A 21,775-nucleotide genomic window follows, 5' to 3' on the forward strand; every position below is an offset into this window, starting at 1 on the left:
TTATCTAAAGCTTTTCTGAAATCCAGAAAGACTACCTCAACTGGCTTTCCTTGAACAGCTAGGTGGGTAGCCTTTTCATCAAAGGAGGTTGCCTTTCCTCTCACAAAAACACGCTGTCTGTGACCAATGACTGTGTTGTCCCCACAGGGTTTTTTTCAATGACTCTCAGAACAATCTTTCCCTTAATTTTACATATTTATTAATTTGGTTTGATGAAAGCACAAATGGCTTTGTATGTTTCAGAACTTTTTTTTCTTTCACTGGACTCTAAACTGTGCGCTGTTAGTCCAAGGGACTGTAGAGGCTCTGTTTCTAAGGATTACTGTTTTGGGATAAAGTCAAGGAGCTGCAGATGAACCTTATTTTCTGTGGCAAATCATCAAACATTTTTACAAGCAGGTGTGATATTTTCCAAAGTGCCTCATTCGTTCTCTGCTGCCCATCGTGTTTTTGGGTTTGGCTAGTCACTAGTAGTCTTTTTTTCATGTATTCTTGCAAGCAGCTGACACAGAGTTGCTTGTAGATGGCCTGGTGGTAATCTGTTTGGGAAAATGTTTTTGTCTCTTCTCTGGTTCAAGAGGYCTGCATGCACTCTATGAACTTCAAATCACTACTTTAAGCAGTCTTTTATTTCACCAGGGTTTATTTTCCTGTGGCCTAGAACCCTCTGATTTCTTTGTTGTGACCACACGTGGCTGTACCAGTGTTTTGTTTGAAAAGCTGATTTTGAAATGCAGCRTGTCCGTTAAAGTTACATGCTAAGATTTCATTCTAAAGAAATGTAAATTGAAATGTTAGATTGGTTTAGGTTGGAATTTTTGAAACAATGGTATCTAAATTATAGTGTTGCATTATGTGATCAGCCTTCCTTGTTAACAACTTTTTGAGCGCAGTGTAAATGAGAACATTGAAATATGTCAAGCACTTTTCCCTAAAAATTTCTAGTTTACCGTTTGTCATTGAAAGATTTTCCAAGGAATTTAGTGAACCTTTGGATAATTGGTTAAACATTATGTGTGCATCTGAAACATTTGGAAAGAGATCTTGCCCAAGAATAAAAGGATCACACAATTACTTAGAAGTCCTATAAAGGTTCAGTAAAGAAAGATTTAYGACTGATTCCTGTGTTTTTGCTGGCACTTACCTTTGAAACAGTTTGGRGGTAAGTGTAAGAATCTGACAGCACTTCCTGAAATACCTTTTTCCAATCTATTGAGTGCACTTAACCTTTTCCTTTCAGATGGCTGGATTKGGCTAGTTTATCTGAACAATAAAAAAAGAAAAAAAGTAGTCTAGTGTCTGGGTAATTTTGAAAAAAGTTTACTAGGAACAGTGAAACCTGGAGAAAAGACTTCTTGTGGATGTGTTATGAAAGGATAAACCAGCCTTTTCACAAAAGCCGTATTATAATTCTAAGACTCTCATAAGAAAAGCAAAGGTACAATTTTCAGCTGAGTCTTTGAGGGTTAGAATARCTTTAATGGAGACAAGGCTGACTAGGAACCTCTGAAAGCATGAAAGCTGTACAGGGTGTACATGAGATTGTTAGCTGCAGCTGATCTCTTTGTTTATTCATGCTTTCAGCTTTTCAAGTATTTTATTCTTCAGATTGTTTACACTTCAGTGAGATATCCTAAGTTCATGCTTCCAGAGTATTTGCCTGCTGAGCACTCAACTTTGGCACACTTGTGGGCACAGCTGATTGCCACACTCAGGCCCCTGTTGCTCTTGTCTCCAGAGCCACACAGCCACCCAGCAACTTGGTGTTGCTGCCAGAAAATCATATCTTATACAGTACCCAGAGACACTTTGTCAGCAGCTTTTTCATAAAATTTGGCATGCTTTAAGACAGCTGAATGAGGTTCCTCAGATGATATGACTCTTAATGCAGYAGAGTCTCTGGGACTGAGAGATGGTGTCAGGGACAGATAGTGCCCAGGCAAAACTGCACTTTGCAGGAGGTTGAAATGGGCAGAAAAATCCTAAACATATTGTCTGGTCATTATTTTATATCCTAGGGAATTGGATCAAAATATTTTTCCACTGGTGTTTTTGCTTAAAGAGTAGCGGGATTATTCAATGAGCAGGAATTCAAAAGTTAACAAAACCAATAATTAGCAGAGATTTTACTCTGAAGATGACACTACCATTAATTTTTAAATAACCAAAGTTATCTGCCAGTTCTTATTGGCAGCTGACATCTGTAAATGGGTCACTTCTTAAAAAGTGAGTATGTAAGGGAACATTTTTCTAGTGCTGCTTACCACAATAGAATCTGAAACATCAAATAGTTCTCAATTTCTAAGGATCAGTGCAGTATCCGGCCTTTGGGAAGGAGAAAACTACTGAACAAGTACAATAACTGGAGAATTACTAAGTAGAAAAAAGAGATCAGAATAAAAAATAGTCTAAGTGGATGAGAGGATCATAAGTGAAATACAAGTCAACAGAGTAATCTTTCACAGAAAATGCAAATTTTATTCTGYAAACAGAAAAACACATGAACTGATCAATATGCTATTTTAAGAGAGACTGGCAAGGCCTCTTTCAGATTTTCATGCTCACTAAGGGACAAGCAAAGTCCTTGTGAGAGCAGGAGAATTAGAAAGGAGACTGAAAGAAAGGATGGAGGGAAGGGAAGGGAAGGGAAGGGAAGGGAAGGGAAGGGAAGGGAAGGGAAGGGAAGGGAAGGGAAGGGAAGGGAAGGGAAAACTGTACCAAGAGAGCAGCATCTGAGTTGTTCTCCAGGCTAACTGGAAATTGCTGAGGGCAAATTTGCTTCATTTCCAGCAGAGGACTTGGGCTGGCCATGAGGCAGTGAAGCAGCAAACAGTTCACACAGAGAGGTTTAATCATTGGAAATATTGTAAGGGCAAGTTAAAACAAGTCCCTGTGGGGCAGGTCTGGATATACAGTCTTCCAAGTGAAATTTTACAGTGGTCACTTAAACCACATCGGGACTACAGGGAGCTTTTACTGGTGGTAAAGATCCCAGCAATTTCTTCTCCTGCTTAACATGGCAGRACAGTACCTATGGATGTATCTTTTATTCTTTTTGCTAAAACATGTATATGTTGTATACATGTTTTTTTCTTTGTAAATGTGCATTGCATGAAAAGAAAAGTTTTGGTGTTTGAATATATTTCTGTCAAATCTTTTAAAAATCAATATTTTTGAAAAATGGAAATTCCACTGTAAACATTTTTTCCTTGAAAATTGAAGGAGAGAAATTTTCTCATCTGAACTTTTTATTTGCAGAAACTAGATTTCTGTGCTCATTTAAGTAGTCTTCAAAATATTAATAGGAGAGCAATGTTTTCTCTAATTTCAGAAGGACCAATTCTGGCACAAAGTAATATGGCATTTATCACATCTTATGACTTGCATGGCATCTCTCAATTGGTTCTTCACAGATGTGGTTCTGGTCTTCATTTTATCCCATGGGCAAAGTGTCCTGGTGCACARAGCCTCAGGCTATGGGGAATGGTTGCTGTGAAGGCTTGTCTTCTAAGAGCACCAGTCCCACTCTAGAGGAGAAAACACAGAATTACAAATCATGGAAGGCAAAGCTCTATACACAAATGAAATTTCGTAGCTTTCAAGGTATTATAAAGAAATATTTATCCTTTTTTGTGGGTTTTTTTTTTTTTTTTGCTTKTWTTATTTAATTCAAGTAGGGCTGACTTGAAAAACTTCATAGTTTTTCTTGCTGATAGTTGATAGCACTTATAAAGAGCTGCTCAACACAGGAAATATATAGTTATGTCCTTTTGTGGTTAATGAGTTATATGTGGTCAAGAGATGGAAATACTAAGGTCTCTCAGATCTTTAGTTACAAGTCTCAGGGTCGGTCTTGTGCAGCTGGTGGGTCAGGTCATAGGAAAAAAAGGATTATATATGAAGATTACAGAAGCTAAATAATCATGGCAGTCAGGGTTGCTGGGGTACGGAGAGAGGCAGAMGAGTGGAACCATCCTACCCAGGACAGGAGGAAAATGAACAATGAGAGAGAGAAGGAAGGAGAGCCTTGGCTGGAATGCCTGAAGGGAGTCAGCATGAGGAAAGCAGCCAGGCAGAGTCAAGCCAGGCACCGTAGGAGAGAAGTTTGTCCTTTCTAGACAGGGAGATGAGGCTGGAAGGAAGAGCCCAAAGGTGAAGGTGTGAGAATGGGACAAGTGGGCTGGATGGGCCAAATGAGAGCAGTAGACAAAGAACACCTGCAGGAGGACAGAGCAGGGGGTCCTAGTGTCAGCAGCCTCTGTGTGTTTAAGAGCCTCTATTTCTCCTGAAATGAAGTAGAATAAAGAACTTGTAGCATCACTATTTATAAGTTTAAGAGTATCACTGATATCCTTCCTCTGCTGCTGAATGAGAGTGATCTATCATCCCGTGCTGCATTAACTCAGGTGAGGGGTCCACCAACATGGCCCAGCTCTGCTCTCTGTGACTCTGTAAGACAGAAAGGCAGCATTTTTTTTCTAGATGTCCTCTTTAGAAGGTGAGAAGCTACATGCCAAAAAGCTATTATTTGCAAACTTGTAATTTTATTAAGCCCAAGATAAGGTGACCTGTGCAAATCTTATTTGGTCCCTTCGTGATTATTATTATTATTGTAGTTATTTCTGTATTTATAAAGTAATCATAAGTGGGYTGCTGTTCCAATATATGAAAAGGGTCATCCATGGAATGTGTCATACTTAYATAGTGAAATACATCACTGTAAATTCTCTACTCATTTTCCCAAAGGCTGGGATAGAGGMAAAAATTATTATGTGGAAGCAGCTGACTTCTGGTCTGAAAAACTAGATTCTCTGTTTAATTCTGCCACAAATGCTTCTGTAAAGTTCAGAAATCATTTAAGYCAAAGTCTTCGCAAGCATTCTTGTGTTGTATTGTAATTTTCTTTGTGCAGAATGGAAGTCCTACAGTCTGATTCATGTAAGTGTTGAACATTTGCTCTTGCAATTGCAGACAAGAAAAGTAGCACTCTGAACATTCAAAGCGCTATTTAATGGTGAGTACTTAAAAACTCAGGTTGCCCATAACTCAGTATATACTTTTGACCTTAATCTCTCTCAAGTCTCATTTTTTATCCTTTCAACTCAGAAGAGTATTGGAAAAATACATTCATTAGGACCTGTCAGCTGCTAAATTGCTATAGTGGCATGGAAATACTGGGAAGAAATTAATTCTGAATTTGGACAATGTGCTGATAGTAAGGCACCAGACAGTGAACAGTCAGGGAAAAAAAAATCCCACACAGACAGASTAGCTGCTCATTTAATAAATTCTTTTTTATTTGGTGCACTGATGAGCTGCTGCCCTCTGAAAAGTACGATCATGTAATTAATGATAACATACATATGCACAGGACAGATTAATGAAGGTTTGAGTAGCATTTGCAAGATGAAGTTCAACCACTCTTTGTTTAAAATATTTTTTTAAGGTATAATCATARAAAGAATATGTGTAGGTGTTTCTGCATTCACCTTATGTAAAGAAAGAAATTATTAAACTTCTCTGTATAAGGAAAAAAAAAGCCCAGAAAATTGCTATTTCTTTGAAACTATTTCAGTTTTGAGCTATTCCATGAAGTATAGCTACACCACCATTCTTTACTGAAGAATAATGAAAATGACCCTGTAAGTCAGTTGTAGTTTAGATTCCAGCAGCACTGAGGAAAAAAATAAAAGAGGATAAATTTCTCAGTATTTATTAAAAAGATTTTTGTGTGASCTTAAATTTCAGACCCATAGCAGTGAAGAATAGATTGAGCTCTTTCCTCTTTAGACCCCACCCCTCACTCCCCTGCCATTCCCAAGAAAAACTTCCACATTTTTCAAGCTGGGCAAACTTCYATGTTATCAAGAGAATCTGCTGCAAAATTATTGGCACACTTATATAAACCATGGAAAACCCATCCAAGGAGTGTAAATATAGGAGAGGGAAGTATTGGAAACATCTGAATTTAGATATCAGACACATAAACAAGTACTCTGGGGTCTTTTACCCTCCYATCCATAGAACCTCCAGGAAAAGTGGCTGGAGATGTCATGGACCACTCAGTGACAGTGCATAAACACAAGTCTCTAGACTTTAATGCAGTCTGCAAATATTTGTRAAAGATCTGAGAATAAAATTAAATWTKTCAAAAATGAAGCTTTAAGGGACTGAAAGAATGTGCAAATTTATACTGACTTTATTAGATAGGTCTAGAGGACATTTTTCTGAACACATGGTGTGGTTTAATTTTGGCATATCCAAATGTAGCAWTTCAATCACTCATTTTAAAATTAACCAGAGTCAAGAATGAAGGAAGATGATAAAACTAATGCCAAAGGAAATGTTCAATTTCACGTCAAATAAGAAGTTTTGATGACCTAAGAAGATAAGCTTTTATTTTCATGTTGCCAGAGCTTGTCCTCAACACTACTGTTTCTTGGTCAGTACTGGGATACTTTGCATAAGTTTTTTTATTTAAGTTGCCAAATTAAATTGTATTTTATTTTAGTTATAAAGAAAATGTTTCAATGTCTTCTCATTAAAAAGTAAATTTTCTGATGCATTGTGAGATACTGTCAGCATTTAAAGATTATTTTATTATTTCACTTTCATAAAACTTTTTTTTTTTTTACATTTCTCTTGTTTCGGTTATATTTTTTCTTTTTACTGCACTGAGGCCAGTCAGTTTTCAGTTGGTTTCCTTGTAATTTTTTTTAGTTRGCCTTCATATTTAACTTCTGTAGTTTTATAAGTGGTTCTTCATATTGCCTCACCTCATTCTTTATGTCAAAATTTCYTCACCTCATCCATTCACTAAATCAACTTTGGGTTTTCTATGCAAGTAGTCCTGTTGAGGTGTCCATGCTCTAACACTGAAGGAGAAGACAAGATATGAGCCAAAGCCATGAAATAAATGAGGATAAATGACCAGAGGAGCATTTCTTCATCAGRATGGTCTCCTCCTGTCTTGTCTGAGTGACAAAGGAGCTGCTGTACGGCTCTGCTCTTGTGGCCTTTCCTGCTTACACTCTGTATTTGCTGGACAGGAAGACTTGTGAAGGCACAGGTAGCTGTCAGGGCTGTGGGAAAGGAAGGAGAAGGTGGTAGCCATGCATTCCATTTAAAGGTATGAATTAGAGGCAACTCCTTCCCATCCTACAGCTTCTTTTCACCGAGGAGCGTCAAACTTTCACAGCTATGTTTAGCCCATACAGAAATTGTTGGTGAACTTGAACGTCAAGTTTAGTGAGGCACTGAGCTGGAAGTGACATCACCATTGTCTAAGGGAAATGCTTATTACTCTTGGTTTGGCGCTGCACCCAGAGACTAACTTTCTGATCATCAGGGGATAAACTGAGGACAGTGGGGCAAGAAAGCCCTATGTGTATATTTGTTATCTAAACAAGGCCAGAGTGTGGGTGCAAAGATCAGCATGATGGATTTYACTGCTGAATAACTTCACACTCCCAGACATGGTTTGGCTGGGTTGARTGGCCCTCTCCCAGGGCATGGGTCAGGCAGGATCTATGCAAGGGTTCTCCTATGGTGGCATAGATAAAACCATCCTGTTTTGGGGAGGAAGAGTATTCAGCTATGTGAGTTGCATGTGCCCAGAACCGTGGATCAGGAATCACTGACAATCAGGTCCCAGGGTGAGTCCTAGCCAATCTTCACCACCCATGGAGAATCAGCCAAGGAGTGATGCCAGCTGCTGCTCCTGTTGCTGGAACCCACCCTCAKTGCTGTAGTCTTGTGCCAACACTGGCTTGGCATGTGGCCACCTCCCACCTCCATCCAGCCTAAAATACCCTGTGATTCTGTCCATTTGAGATACAACTTCATGTAAGGCTTTCTCTCGCTGCTGTCAAGTTGTACTTAGCTTGATTACAGCTCTAGACATTTTGGGATGTTTTTTTAAGCCAACACTTTCATTAGGATGACATACGAATTTTTTTTCAGATTCATTGGAGCTACTATTTCAGAGCACCATTTTGAGGTCCTTAATGTACTTGGCATTTTTCTGTTTATTTATATATTTAAGTCATTCCTTTTACAATACCTCTGCTTGAGATGTCTTCCAAGTGTTATCAAGCACTTAATTCTGTTCAAATAGTATTTCATAACTATTTTGCCCTATAAAAAAGTTCACATTCTAACAGCAGATTGATTTCATATTGAATGGTAGAATTGTGTTATAGAAAGTGCCATGTGTGGAAAAACATTTGTGCTAGACATTAACTGCAATTGAAATGAGCATTAGTTTGAGGCACCTTACACTGGGAACTTCCATCTATTCTGGTAAAAAAGATTCAACAGCTGCAGTATAAAGTTTCTTGTAGGAAAATAAACTCAGAAAACTAGAATTTCTCAAGGTGTCTTCTTTAATTACTTAAATAACTTTTACCTTAAGACCTCCTACTATGAAATCTCTTTATTTCAGATAAAGCTGGCRTTGTGAATAAATTGGGGTTTACCTCACTGTTGTGTGGATCATGTACTTTKGGCTATTCTAGATTTGTCCTGCCTGCCAGTCAGATTATCCTGATATAAAAAACTAAGTTTACATTATAAAAGTGTAACTGTGTCATTTACACCTTCTTTTTACTTTGCAGTCAAAATAGGATTAATAATCTCTTTCTGATTCAGAGCTGCAGGTCATGAGTGGATGTATAAAGTACGAGTATCTTGTTTCCTTACACATTCATTGAAGCATGAAACATGAAAGCGAGTGTGGAAGTAAGTTTGTTCCGCTCTGTAGGTTCCAAACACTTTCCATTTGATGTTTGCTGTGTTACTGCATTTGGAAATGAGCAGTAAATTCTGGTTTTTTTTTTAGTTTTCTATTCTGTCCTGTTTTGGTGCAGGCCTTGGAGAGAGGGCTTTATCTGGGGTTTTCTTTCTCTTTGATTTGTGGGTTTTTTGGGTAAATATAATTGTCAAGAAAGACCTTTTMGTCTTTTTTTTGTTATTGTTTGCATAGGTTACAAAGAAAATTGTAGAAAAGGTTCTGCTCTTGTATTTTGGGAAAGGTGGTCTTGCCAAAGTTATTAAACTGGATTAGGTTGTTGTGCTACATTCTCAGAAGACCAGCCCTTGAAACCTAAGTGAAARCTGGATGAAGAGCAGACTATTATGTTGGTTTTTTTTTTTAGTCAGGATAGAGCATCAGTGGTCTGTGATGTGCACTAACTAGCAGCTGGTTTGTCGATGAAATCATATGTTATTTTGGTTTAGCAATCTCGGTTATTGGGATCCTCTTTTCACACAAAGCTTTTCTCCTCGCCTCCTCTAATAATTACTTGACTTAATTTGTTATCAGCTTTTATTTTGACTGTGTAAATGGAAAAGATGTTATTTCTGGGGAAGATGGAGTGTGAATGTGAATTCACCAAAGTGTGAATGCAATGGCTCTACAGGGCCAGTTTGCGAAACCTTTCTCTAGTGCTGCTAGAGTGKCACAGATTCTGAGGGTGGGAAGGASCAAGGTCATCTTTAGATTCCTTTTGCTTTGTGAAAGTCTGTRTTAACAGATTTATGGCTCTCCCAATGTCACAAGTTTGTGTGCAGGAAGGCTATGGAGACCCGAGTCAGCTTTGGCATGCTGCGGGCACTGCGGGCAGGGGTGAGCAGCAGCACTGCTTCCTGTGATCCCTGGCACCACACACCCTGGGATCAGGAAACAGGGAATAGGTTCTCTCAKGGCTTCTGCCTGCAGTGTCCCTCTGAAAAAGGACACTGTTTTACTATTTACATTAAAAAAAGCTTCTTTTGCTTATTTCAAGTAAGTTTTCAGTATTTTTTTATTTTTCTTAAATATAAGTTTAATAAAAATATATTTGTGAACCTAAGCTAGATCTGAACAAAGATGGATATTCTGAAAAAAGGAAAATTTCATTTTTCTGATGGATAAATCAGTGGTGATTGGTACTTTTTGATATTTATTTTGGTTTTACTTATGAAAGTGTTTTCTTTCCTATTCAATTGGGAAACTAGGATTGCTTTAGTAAGCATGTGTATGTGTGTGTGATGTTGAAAAACTGCTAYACACCTGCAAAAATATGTAACTGTTTTGAAACTAGCATTTTTTTCTTGTAGTGTTTTTAAAAAGTGATAACTTAATATTTAACTTTATAAAGTTGTAATTTCTTTGTACTTATTGATATGAAAATAATTCTGGGAACCTTATCTTGTAGAACATGCATATTTGTATCAGTTTTGGAAAAAAAAGATCACATATGATGRATATCTATCAAGTCATCATATATCCGTAACAGATTAGTCCATTGCTCTTAAATGATATTGACAGTTATTAGATTGCTTGCTGGTTTACCTCAAATATTTAAAATATTCTTGTAGTTAAGGGTACCTAAGAGTATGTATTTTAAAGAAGCCACGTTGTGGTTTAAAGTTATACTGACAGAGGTGATAAAGCTGCAGACAGTGGAGAATGTGGTGGAGAAGATAAGAAACAGCAGCTTTGATCAGTGCTCAGTAGAGAAGAAAAAAAAAGTCAATTAAAGGAGGCACTGAGATAAAGCAAATTCAAAAGAAGGTTCAGGACCTTGAGAAGAATAAAAATGTTAGCTAGGTTTGTTGGATTGGAAAAGGTATGTGTTGGAACCATAATGATTGATYAATGAAAATATATTAATTTTTGTGCATTTTACATTTTTCATTTTTTACATTTTAGCATCTAGAATATGCAAGGACCTTTTTCCCTGCCTAGTTTCATAGAATTATGTTGTCAATTGTGACATTCTCCAATTTTCCTGTCTCACTAAAGACCAGAGTTGTGTCATGTCAGCACTTCACCCTTTACATTTCTTCACTTCTGCTCAAGTCTGAAGGAAAACAATAAGTTATTTAAGTAAATGTTCAAAATTAACTGATATATAACTCTTAGCAAAGAGCATAGGGTTTGAAAAAAGCATGTTTCCTGAATGATGCCAGTAGCAGTTTCTGCTATCTAACATGGTAAAGCCTCATCTTTCTCTAATAACTGATATATTTTCATTGAAAAGCTTTTAATTAATATCATATTTGGGGACAGAAATTATATATATATGAAGTCTTGAGGGGATGGCTGAGAGCACTTGTGAGAGTGTCCAGGTACCTTTGGCTGGTAGAAAGTTTTTAGATGTTGAGAGGAACTGCAGTATGARATGTCAGGAAATTTTGACTAAATGAGTTATTTGAGCACACCTWAAGATATCAGGCAGCTGCTGGGGAGTACAGGTTTGGAGCAGGAAGGTGTGGTTGGTGCCAAAGTCTCAGTTCATCAAAACACAGCAAGTTTTTCTGCATTCAAAAATGGAATAAGACAAAATTAGGTATGTAGGGTGAAATCTGACAGTCTCCTAGGCTCAAAACCAGGGTATGTTTGTTTGAGAAAATGTTGAGACTCTGGGGAGATAAAAGYCACCAGTTTACTAATCAGCAATTAAAGCATGCATGTAAGTGGATAATTAGTACAAACAGTTGGATTCTTCATGCTTTGGCATGTCTGGTGCTGTCACACCCGATGGTATTTGTCTCCTGGACAATTTTTAGTGCAGACTCCTACTGGAAAGCATGTTTTGCAAGAACTGTTTGCCTTCCAGGGGCAATCCCAGAGTACACTGGTGGTTCCCTTGGCAATTGCACATCCTCTCAGTGTTTTTGAATATTGTGTACTGTGCCTGCAGCAGCTACCCATAATAACCTCTTACCAGGTTCACTGGATGTGAATTCAATGCCATTTACAGACAGATCTGTTTGGTTTTTGTTCAGCAGCATCCTGCTCATGGGGGTAATGTGCATGTCTGGTACATGTGCAGAAACATTTGTGTGTCACTGGAACAAAAGTTCTACAGCCATTTTCAATACAGTCTTTTTTTTTTTTTTTTTTTTTTTTTTTTTTTTTTTTTTTTTTTTTTTTTTTTTTTTTTTTTTTTTTTGTTGCACTAAAACGGTTTCTTAATTTTTATGGAAGTGGTATTGTAATGAGAACAGGCACTGTTTTATGCAGTATTAGATCTTGACAAGTGAAGGGAAGCTTGCATCTCTAATTGGGCAACAACACTTGAAAATAGCTTGGTTAATAATTTAGGTGTATCTAATATAATAATTTAAGTTAATAATTAAACTGATTCAGGTGCAGTCATAAAGTGATGTTTGACTCAGATTCTCAAGCTAGCTGCTGATACTGCAGTTATGCTGAAACCTTTGGATGGGAGCAGGTACACAAAATAGTGCTGGTGTTTTTTTGTATTCTTTTGTAATGTTGAAAAATGGACTAATTTATCAAATGACTTTTAAATTTTTCAAGATGCAATTCCAAATTACTTCAGGTTGATTTATGAGAAATTCCCCTTTATCTTACTAATTCTGCAGCTTTCCAACTAGGAGAGAGGGCAGTAGATAATTTTTCTTTCTATCGGTTGTTTTCAAACAAACGAAACTTCTCACAACCTGAACCACTGGATGWAGTTTAACCTCCCTGAAAAAACCATGCATTATGTTTTTTTGGTTTTTTTTTTTTTTTGCTACCAACAGACCAAGCTCTGATAACAGGCGCCACAGCATCCGGGAGAGGATGTCCAGTACCAACGASAAAGGGAGCCTGTCCATGGAATCCACCAAGGAAACTCGGTACTGTGCTGTCTGCAACGACTACGCCTCAGGATACCACTATGGGGTCTGGTCTTGTGAGGGCTGCAAAGCCTTTTTCAAAAGGAGTATTCAAGGTAATAAACTGTTCAACTGAGTCACCTTTACTCTTTACTCTTGAGGAAACTGGAGTTACTTGAGACTGCTGCCTCAATCTGGGTCAATGACATTTATTGGGATTTCATTAGCAATTGTGCTTTCCCACGCAGTTTTAGCTCTGTACGTGGTGAATGCTTCTAGAAGGCATACAGTATGTTGTTATTTAGCACAACATTAATGAGTGAAAAAAAATCTTTTCTAAGTTGTCCTTGCTTTAAGTATATCTGACCATGGAGGCAGTGAGAAAAATAATTTAAAAATCCATAGTGGATCAAGACGACCACTCTTTCAGGCTCTGTATCTCTCTTCTCTTATCAAAGGCGTTTTTWAAAAAAAATTCCCTGTGCAATGATTAATTCCCACTGATTGATTTATTAATCTTAATTTAGTGCTCCATTAGCCAGATAGGTYGGTCCAAATCTCAACTTTTTAAAGATGTAAGATGTCTTTTGAGAGCCAATATTGAAAAGGAATATATCTTTGATGAAATATCATTTGTGTCTGTCAGCAACGCAGGGCTTTCAACTRTACACAGAATGGTTTAGTTCTCAGTCTTGTCGCGGTTAAAAAGATTGGTGGAGTAAAGGGCATCTAACAAAAACACTGTTAATTACTGCGGCAGAGATAATTATTTAAATGCCTGTCACTTTGTGGAATGGATACTTTTTTTTGCTTTGTACAACATCCATTAAACTGAGTAAGATGCAATTATAATTCTACTGAGAATACAGATACTGTTCAGTGTCTAAGTTTTAGAGAAAAAAATAAGAGATTGCCTCCTTTCAAGCAGAAAACTTGTAAAGTACTGTGCTTTATTTAGGTTTCTATAGTTTATAAAATCTCCAGGTGATGCAGAGGTACGGAAATTTCTGTTACTTTTTTTACTGAAGTAAACATAGTGAGGAACAGTTTTACCTCATAACACAAGGTGTGATTATTGCCTGTTTTGTTGCATGACTAGCACTGAGGTGAGTTAAATAAGACTTCCAGCATTCAGGTCAGAATTTTCCCTGCCTTGAAGAAAAAAGTGAAAGACTAGTTAAAAGGTAGACATTGATGTAATTATTTGAATGCCAATGATTAGTTAATTAGACACTTCTATTTCTGTTTGTGCAGTGTGTAGTTAAAACTAGAGGTCAATAATAAGCAACACTGAAGGGAGGAAGGGTGAAATGCTTTTTTTCTTCACATCAGAGTGATTTACTTTTACTTGTGATATCAGGAGAACAGTTCCCTTATAGTGTTTTTTGTTATTTTTCCTTTTCAGTTCCCCTGACCAAATCAGAATTATTCTTAGACTTTTGAAATTATGTTTTTGTGCTTGAACTGAACTAAGTCACTGAGAATAACAGAGGAGCAAAGTGGAGAGCAAAGTGGAAATCGAAATAGCCTTAAGCAAGAGTTATCAAGTAATTGTACAGAACAGATCTTCAGCTTTTGGCCACTGTGGAAGAACAAATGAATCTGTTCCGTTGAGCTTGTGCTGTCAGCACTTAGTGGTTTTGCTCTGGTCTGCACATGGACAAATGTTGTGGTCCACCACRACGGATTTGTTATCTATTTGTGCTACACTAAACACTAGTTAGTAAATTTTGTTCTTGCTACATTTAAATACTTATGATAATTTTTAAGTAGGTAAGCTTTTAAATCTTAAAGTTTGAGTTTCTAGGATCCCATAATATGTCTTTAATGATTATAAGTCATGATTGCTCTAATTTAAGCTCCTTGCTTCTTGCCCTATCCCTTGTGGGCATGAAGAACTCTTATTATAACCTTTTGCATAGTTGAAGACTGTTATCATATCTTTCCTCAGTCTTCTCTTTTTAGACTAAACAAACCAAGCTCTTCCAGTAGAACATGCTTTCTAGATTTCTGATCCCATTTGTTAAACTCCTCTGTACTTTCTCCATTTGATCCACCTCTTTTTTGATTAAGTTATCACAAAAAATTACATCCACAAATATAAAGAAAATAATCAAGAATGAGTACTTGTGAGAGAATGGTGATCATTTGATCACAGAGGGTAAGAAAAGTGTTCTGAACTTTTAAAGTCATAGGTACCCAGTCTTGATGAACTAAGATAATTTTTTAATTTTCTACTGGATTTGGAAGTGATCTCAATTTCAGCAGTTACATATTCTCATTGAACATATGTCCAATTTATGAAAATGAAAGTAATTTTTAGATTGAGAGTAGGTGCAAAAACATGCATTTACCTTGCAGAAGATAATAATTTAAAATATATTGTGATCAGATGGCTAGGAATGAATGCTACTTATGTGCGGGTGTATTTATAGAAGAATATGTGGACTAAATATTRTTTTATATATTTTTTATTTATTATGTATACTGCATATGCTTTTCCAAAAAAAAAAGAGAAAAATTGCTGTGAATCATACAATTAAACACTGTTGAGGTTCACAGCAKTTTTATATGAACAAATATAAACCAAAATGCTTTCTGCAGAGATTTTTGTTGTTTCAGCAAAGGTAACTGTGCCACTTTGTCCTTTGCTAACCTGTATTTCTCATTGTGTATACAGATGCAGAAATTAAAATTTCTGTATTTCTAATCAGAGATTTCATAGGAGGATTGCTATAAGGAACATTGGTGTCCCTGTTATTTTGCAGTCAAACATTCTGTATTGTTCCTAATACAACCACAGGAAAATAAGACATGAACAAGYTGTGTGTGGTTATCAATTATCTCTGTCATTATCAGTGATACTTGAGGTATCTGTATTTTACCTGCATAAGGTAAAAATAAGATGAAATTTTGTGAAAACTCATATCTGCATCAGAACTTACTGAAAGTGACAATAGACAGTTTCATTTTTATCCAGGGAGCATCTGGAATGTTTCTGGTAACATTTTGAATTTTAAATGCTAAGGTGTTTTTCTTCGTTATCAAGTAATTAAAGCTTAAAAGGTAACCTGAATTAGAAAGTGCCACTATACGTGCAACTTTTCAGTTTCATTTAAACAATAGATGGTTGGTGGAAAACATCAACTGCCTCCTGAAAATGCCTTTGTCAGTCTATTTATATCCTAAAAGTGATTTGGGACCCTGTTTTGAGAAATCTGTGCAGACTGATGTTGATATACAGTCTTTCATGGGAGAGAAAAGTCACATGACACCAAGAATACCATGTTGCTTGGTGATGGAAGAGGACTTTACTCTTCACCCAGCATGTGTAGCCTTCAAGAGTGTACTTGGTGAAGTGACTGRATTCCAGAAGCGTAACAAGCAGTCACATCACAGCACACTGTACTTCTCTACTAAAATATTTATGAATTTTAAGAACAAGAAGGGCCATTAGACCAACAATTCTCTTCTCTCAATATAAACTTACATGCTATCCATCTACAAAGCCCAGTAACTTGATGGAGGTAAATATTTTTGAAGATGCCCAGACATGAGCTACAGGCTCAAGARTTTTCTTAGAATGATGGCTTATTCTAATGGTTTTTCCACCCATATGCTAAAAATGTACCTTTCTAATGTGTCACTTTGGCTTTTACATCACTTCCATGTCTTAGTAACTGTTTTACATCAATCTTAGTTACTGATTTACATCAATCAGTCTTAGTAACTGTTATCTTTCTGCTGGGGGAAGTTCTTATAAATTAAGTCATCAAGTCAATCAAATCACCTCTCTATTTTAAATGAACTAAAATGTTTCTGTCTTCTTCTTTCTGTCTTCTGAGCCCTTCATCTTTGCACCTTTTCTCATTCCCCCACGCCGTAACAGCCTCTCTAAAATCTGTATGCCAGAATTGGATGATGTATTTCAACATAAGCCTTACAAGTGCCATTTACAAATTAAAAATCTCTTTGTGACTCACACATTCTTTCCCCCTTCTAATTCCCTTGTTTTTTGGATAGCCACCAAATCTTACGAGACAGGAAGGAATTACTCATACTGCCTCTGACAAGCACCCAGAAAATGCCTGCATATGGGTGTTTGCAAACCCCCAGASGGAGCACAAGGGATTCAGAACTAACCAGGGGTAAATCCTTACATTAGAAGGTGTCTTGATCCCAGAATTGCTGAAGCATTTTAGAAATTCCAATTCTATTTCCCCTTCATATTCCCCTCTGAAGTTTTTCAGGTGCATATTCTATGCTTTTGTTCACAGCTTTTGTTCCTATCAGGGATATTTCACATAAAGTTAAAAATTACTCAGTGATGGGAGGCATTACCAGAACAGGTTGGCTTCTCAGAATGGATGAATAGTTGAGGAATTCCAGAGGCCTGCCTTTAATGTCTTGATCACAGAGATATAGTGGTCTCCAAAGTGCAGGAATTGTTGAAGCTGGAAGCATTTTTCTGGTGTGGCTTGAGTGTGGATTTTAATTAAGASTTATGCTTTCTGACCATCAAGTAGGAGAGTTTTGGCAGCAGACTTTGAGTGTTATCAATTGTTTTAACTTCCCAGAGATAGAGCTGTACTTTGTTGAAAGCATGTAATGCAGAGACGGGTGGTAATGTATACATATTTTCATCTTGRAGAGAATTTTACTGGTAAAATATGCTAGTCAGTAAGTGTTTAGGTGATGGTGTCRTGCAGCAATTGCAGTACTGTCAATTTGGGAGGTTTCTGAGATCTTCTCTTTAATTTTCCATTCTTGTCTTCTGTTGGTATTTTTGTAATCTGTTTTATAACAGCTCAGATCCTGCAGCCAAGAAAGCAGAAACTCCCTAATAAGCCTGCCTGTGCAGTGGTACTATGAGCTGTCAGCCAAAATACAGGACATGAACCCAAGTGAGCCTAGCARAGGTCATCACAGCCAATCAGCAGAGAGCTGCAGATGGGCATCTGCTCTCAGGGTGGAAAACACATGGTTCCAGTTGGAGACCAGATGACAGTTGGAAATTTGAAGGGTAGAAAATGTGGATTTGGAAAGACCACCAGGATTTAKCCGTCACTGAAACTGCTCTAACTGCTGGTGGTCAGCCAGGCTCTTCTGAAATGTCTTTTGATTTATTTTTGTGCGTTTAGTAGTTTTTCTTCAGTGTCCCTTGAGAGGCACATGCTCTGATTGCATTTTTCTTCTCTGATTGCATGCTATAACATGCATTTTTAATTTCAGCTGTCTAACTGATGGTGATCGTTTCAGAAATTTGAGTGCTATTGAAAGGCAAGAGTCAATACCTCCCTTTTCCTAGGAAAGCAATTCTGAATGTGGTACTTTTCTAGCAAGTTTTAAGAGCTGCATTCAGCATGGATGTGATAGTGGCTTAAGATGTTTGTATCCAGCATACTTTATTTTTCATGGCCTAAGCAAATAATAGGGTTGTAATGGACCTCGAGCTCTAGTCTATCTTTCTATCCTGTGATAGGATCAACTGCTGCCAATTCCTTATGTATGTTTATTGAATTGCTTTTTAAAATCTGTAGCTCRATCCAATGTTTTATTCGTTTATCCTTGAAGGCTACTAGGAAATTTGAATCTTCCTGCCTGCAGGTTAAGCTCATCACTTATTTTCCTGCCAATCATGCCACAAAAAAAAACCCAACGAACTCTTTCTTTCTTCAACAATCTTTAAAGCATGTAAGATTGCCATCACACTTTAAAAAAAAACAAAAAAACCAAAACTGTTTTACCTAACCTGAAGAAACACAGTTGATTCTACATTTTCTCACAGGCCTTATTTTCCAGACTTCTCAGCTTTTAGTTGCTCTGCTTTGGAGATTCTCCACATTTTAATGTTTAATCTTTTTTTCTTGAACCAAGATTTCCTTCTATATGGTGTTTTAGAAGTACTGAACAGATCAATAGGATTACCTTACAAGCCCATCCAGTGGTATTTGTCTACATCCATCTCACTGTAATATTTGCCTTATTTACAAAAACATCATACTGTTCACTCATAATCAACGTGTGATGCAGARTAAACTCTAGCATACTTTTCTGGAGAAGAAAGCATTTATTTTCCTTATTTTTTTGTGCATATGATTGCTTCTATTTTAATGCAGAGATTTCTACCAGTTGTTACTTTTTTGCTTCTGTTTCCCCATGTGCTGCCTCCAGTTTGCCAAGGTAATTTAGAATTCTTATTTCATAGTCTCCTGCCATTTACTTCTCTCTGGCTAGCAGAGTAGTCTGGCCTTTCCTCTGTTCGTCTAACACATATAAATGTCATCTACAAATGASTAACAATTAATAAAAGAAATACTTCTAATTATTTCCCATTAGTGAGGGAAACTCTACCTAGAACTGGGTTCAGGACAGACACTCTGGAGCCTCATTCAATATCAGCTTCCATTGTAATAGTGAACTCTGATAGTTCTTCCCTGAGACTCATTTTCTGAAATCATCTGAACTGTATTTTCCTGGCTAACGCATGTCATGTTCCTCTAGGCAATACTGAAAACCTTTCTGAAGTTGGGCAGCACAGGGAGTAGAGAACAATGACTGTTATCTGATTTTATAAATGGTCACTTGTTCTTCCTCTGCCAAATCCAAAGCTCTTCCCACTTCCTAGACAGAATTCCTGGCTTTTAGAAGGTTCTTAATGTATCCTGTATTATCACCTATAATGTTTTATTTCCTCTGGAATATGACTTTTGTGCCATATCAAGCAACAACTACAAAAAATTAAACCCTATTACATGTTGCAAGTAGTTAATGAATATTTMATCTGAAAACTCACATTATTCCTAGCTCAGGGCTGAGCCTGTCAGCAATTCAAAATATTCACATGGTAGGAAAAAAAAGCACTTTACATGTAAAAATTACAAGAAAACGTGTATTTTTTGTCCTGCAAGAAAGTGCTTAACAGTTCTACTTTTGGTTTAGAGAGTGTGACAGTTAACATAGCTATTTCCACTCTCAAATGTGGCTAGAGACATTCAGGACAAGAGACTAAGATACCTTGGTTGACCCTTCTGATTGTAAAATGGACTCTTCTGTAGAGCATGGATGACATTAGGGTATAAGAGAACAAACCAAGGATCACAGATATATATCAGTAAATTRAAGAAGAATATAACTAGGTTTTACTTTTCAGAAGGAAGCAGCATGTAGGCAGAAAACAGGCTTTTTGTTTGGTCAAAATACTGGTGTCAAAGAGTAGTGTAGTTATTTAGCAAGCCAGCTGTTGCTTGTACTGGAGTTTCAGTCTCACAGACTTTGATGCAGAAAACTCAGTGTGCTTAGAAATGCACCCATCCACTGCATGCTCTGTGTGCTGAGGATCCTTTATCTCTCCCCTCCTCCTACCAGTAAAATAAAAATACCAACAATTCCCTTCTAAGGGTACTGCAAGGATCACTACATTACAGGTCCTTGAAAATGTACGAGAGCAGGAATCATTCAGGTGTTGAAGATCCAAATTTGACGTTATACCTGGAATAAAAATAGAGAGTTACATTAAGTTTTTTTTATAACAATTGATAGTATTTTGAGTGCACAAGAGCAATTTGCAATATTTTTAGCTTCTTAGCCTCTTTATAGTGGTTGTGGGAGTTTTCTTTTGCAGAATTCTGCCCCTTCACATTTTAGTTCAAATAAACTGGGAAGCTAAAAATACAAGAGTTTAATTCAAAGTCTATGGGAATAAGATGGCCATGACTTGCTTATAGCACTCTCTGAAAATGCTTTTTGTCTCTGGAGAGATGGTATTGAGATGGTTTTAAGTAATACATTGTGGGAGTTTTTCCCTTTAACACAGCTGCTGTTTTAATCTTGTGCCAAGGATTTAAAACAATTGTGATTTATCAGCTAGGGAAACAGAAACTTGATGTCATACTCCTTGCCAGATTTTAGGAGATTGAATCAGTATTTTTGTCTTTTTTTTCTGTCATGAGGAAAAAAATATACTTTCTATTTTGTTACCTTGCTAAAATTAGAAAAATTGTAATRGGGTAGAAGTAGACTTTGCACGTGGTATCATAATCCTGAACTAGTAGATAAAATACTAAATTAAATTTTAAGATAGGGCAAATAATAAAAACTTCAAAATTATTTGCTTGAGTAGAAAATATAATTTTATATGTATAGATTTATACAGTTAAATAGTGGACTTTTTTTTGATGTATGACCCTTTCTCAATCTATAAGTTAATGCATTATTATAATGGTGAGATGGCAGCAGGTTTGGCGTCCTCATGCAATGCCCATTCTCCTTTCTTCATTTTTCCTGTTAGTATGTGGAAAGGTCTAGAAAAAGGTCAGTGTCATAATCGTTTGGCTGGAATTAACTGCCCATGTGAGCAGGTACAGTTGTACATAGGTGAAGAAAAGCAGACTCCACTGGAAAGCAAACACAATCTGGGAGCTCCCTGACACAGCTGAAGGACATAGCACAGAGTATATAAATTTTAATGTTTCCTCCTTTCTCATTCTTCAGTGGTTCTGGGATTAATGTGTGTACGTGCTGTGTTTCTTAGGATTGTCCTGTGAAAGATTTGATGACCMTTGAGGGTCTCTTCTAACTCAAGATATCTCATAACCTTTCCTTTTGAAGCATGCAGAAAAAGAGAACTTCCTCACTGGATGCAAGTGAACTATGTTTTACAGCTTTCTAGGCCCTTTTCCTTACTGTTGCATGTACTGAAGTTTTGGCTGTTTAAAACCAGAAAGAAGATTAATATTCTCAACAGCACTGGGTAGTTGCTAAGAGAAGCCAAATTCCAAATCCAAAGACCTTGTCTGAGGGTAATTAAGCTGTGAATTTGAGTATCTGAGCTTATAAAGGATTTAGACATAACCTTCTGTTCTTCTGTGAAGCTGCTAGTAAGAAGTGTGATTTTAAAACCAATCAGTGCAGTTTTATTGGGGCACTTTAACTTAAAATTGGTGTTGCTTTTTATTTTACATCCAACACTTGTTTTTACTGAGTTAGTAATATATGTATTTAACGTCCAAATGCTTTTCTTGTTTTTTAGTTTAGCTCTTTTTTGTTGCTTGTTTTTAATTTTATTTTATTTTATTTTTTTTTAACTTTTTTTCTTTTAATGTGCACTTCCCACTTGCTGTTAAGGCAATTCTTTACAAGGTTTTGCTTTTCATCTCGAATC

At 36.8% G+C, this 21,775-nt stretch overlaps 1 protein-coding gene across 1 annotated transcript in view; it reads left to right on the forward strand.

Moving 5' to 3' along the window:
• The window catches only part of ESR1 (estrogen receptor 1), a 156,758-nt gene that overhangs the window by 70,935 nt on the left and 64,048 nt on the right, over positions 1-21,775 (forward strand). The window contains 1 exon segment of the mRNA XM_057375922.1: positions 12,538-12,728. Within this exon segment, the coding sequence (XP_057231905.1) occupies positions 12,538-12,728 (191 nt within the window).

This window comes from Malurus melanocephalus, unplaced genomic scaffold (genome assembly GCF_030028575.1).
Source record: "Malurus melanocephalus ecotype Western Australia unplaced genomic scaffold, MMel_1.1 scaffold_264, whole genome shotgun sequence".
Classification (NCBI taxonomy): Eukaryota; Metazoa; Chordata; class Aves; order Passeriformes; family Maluridae; genus Malurus; species Malurus melanocephalus.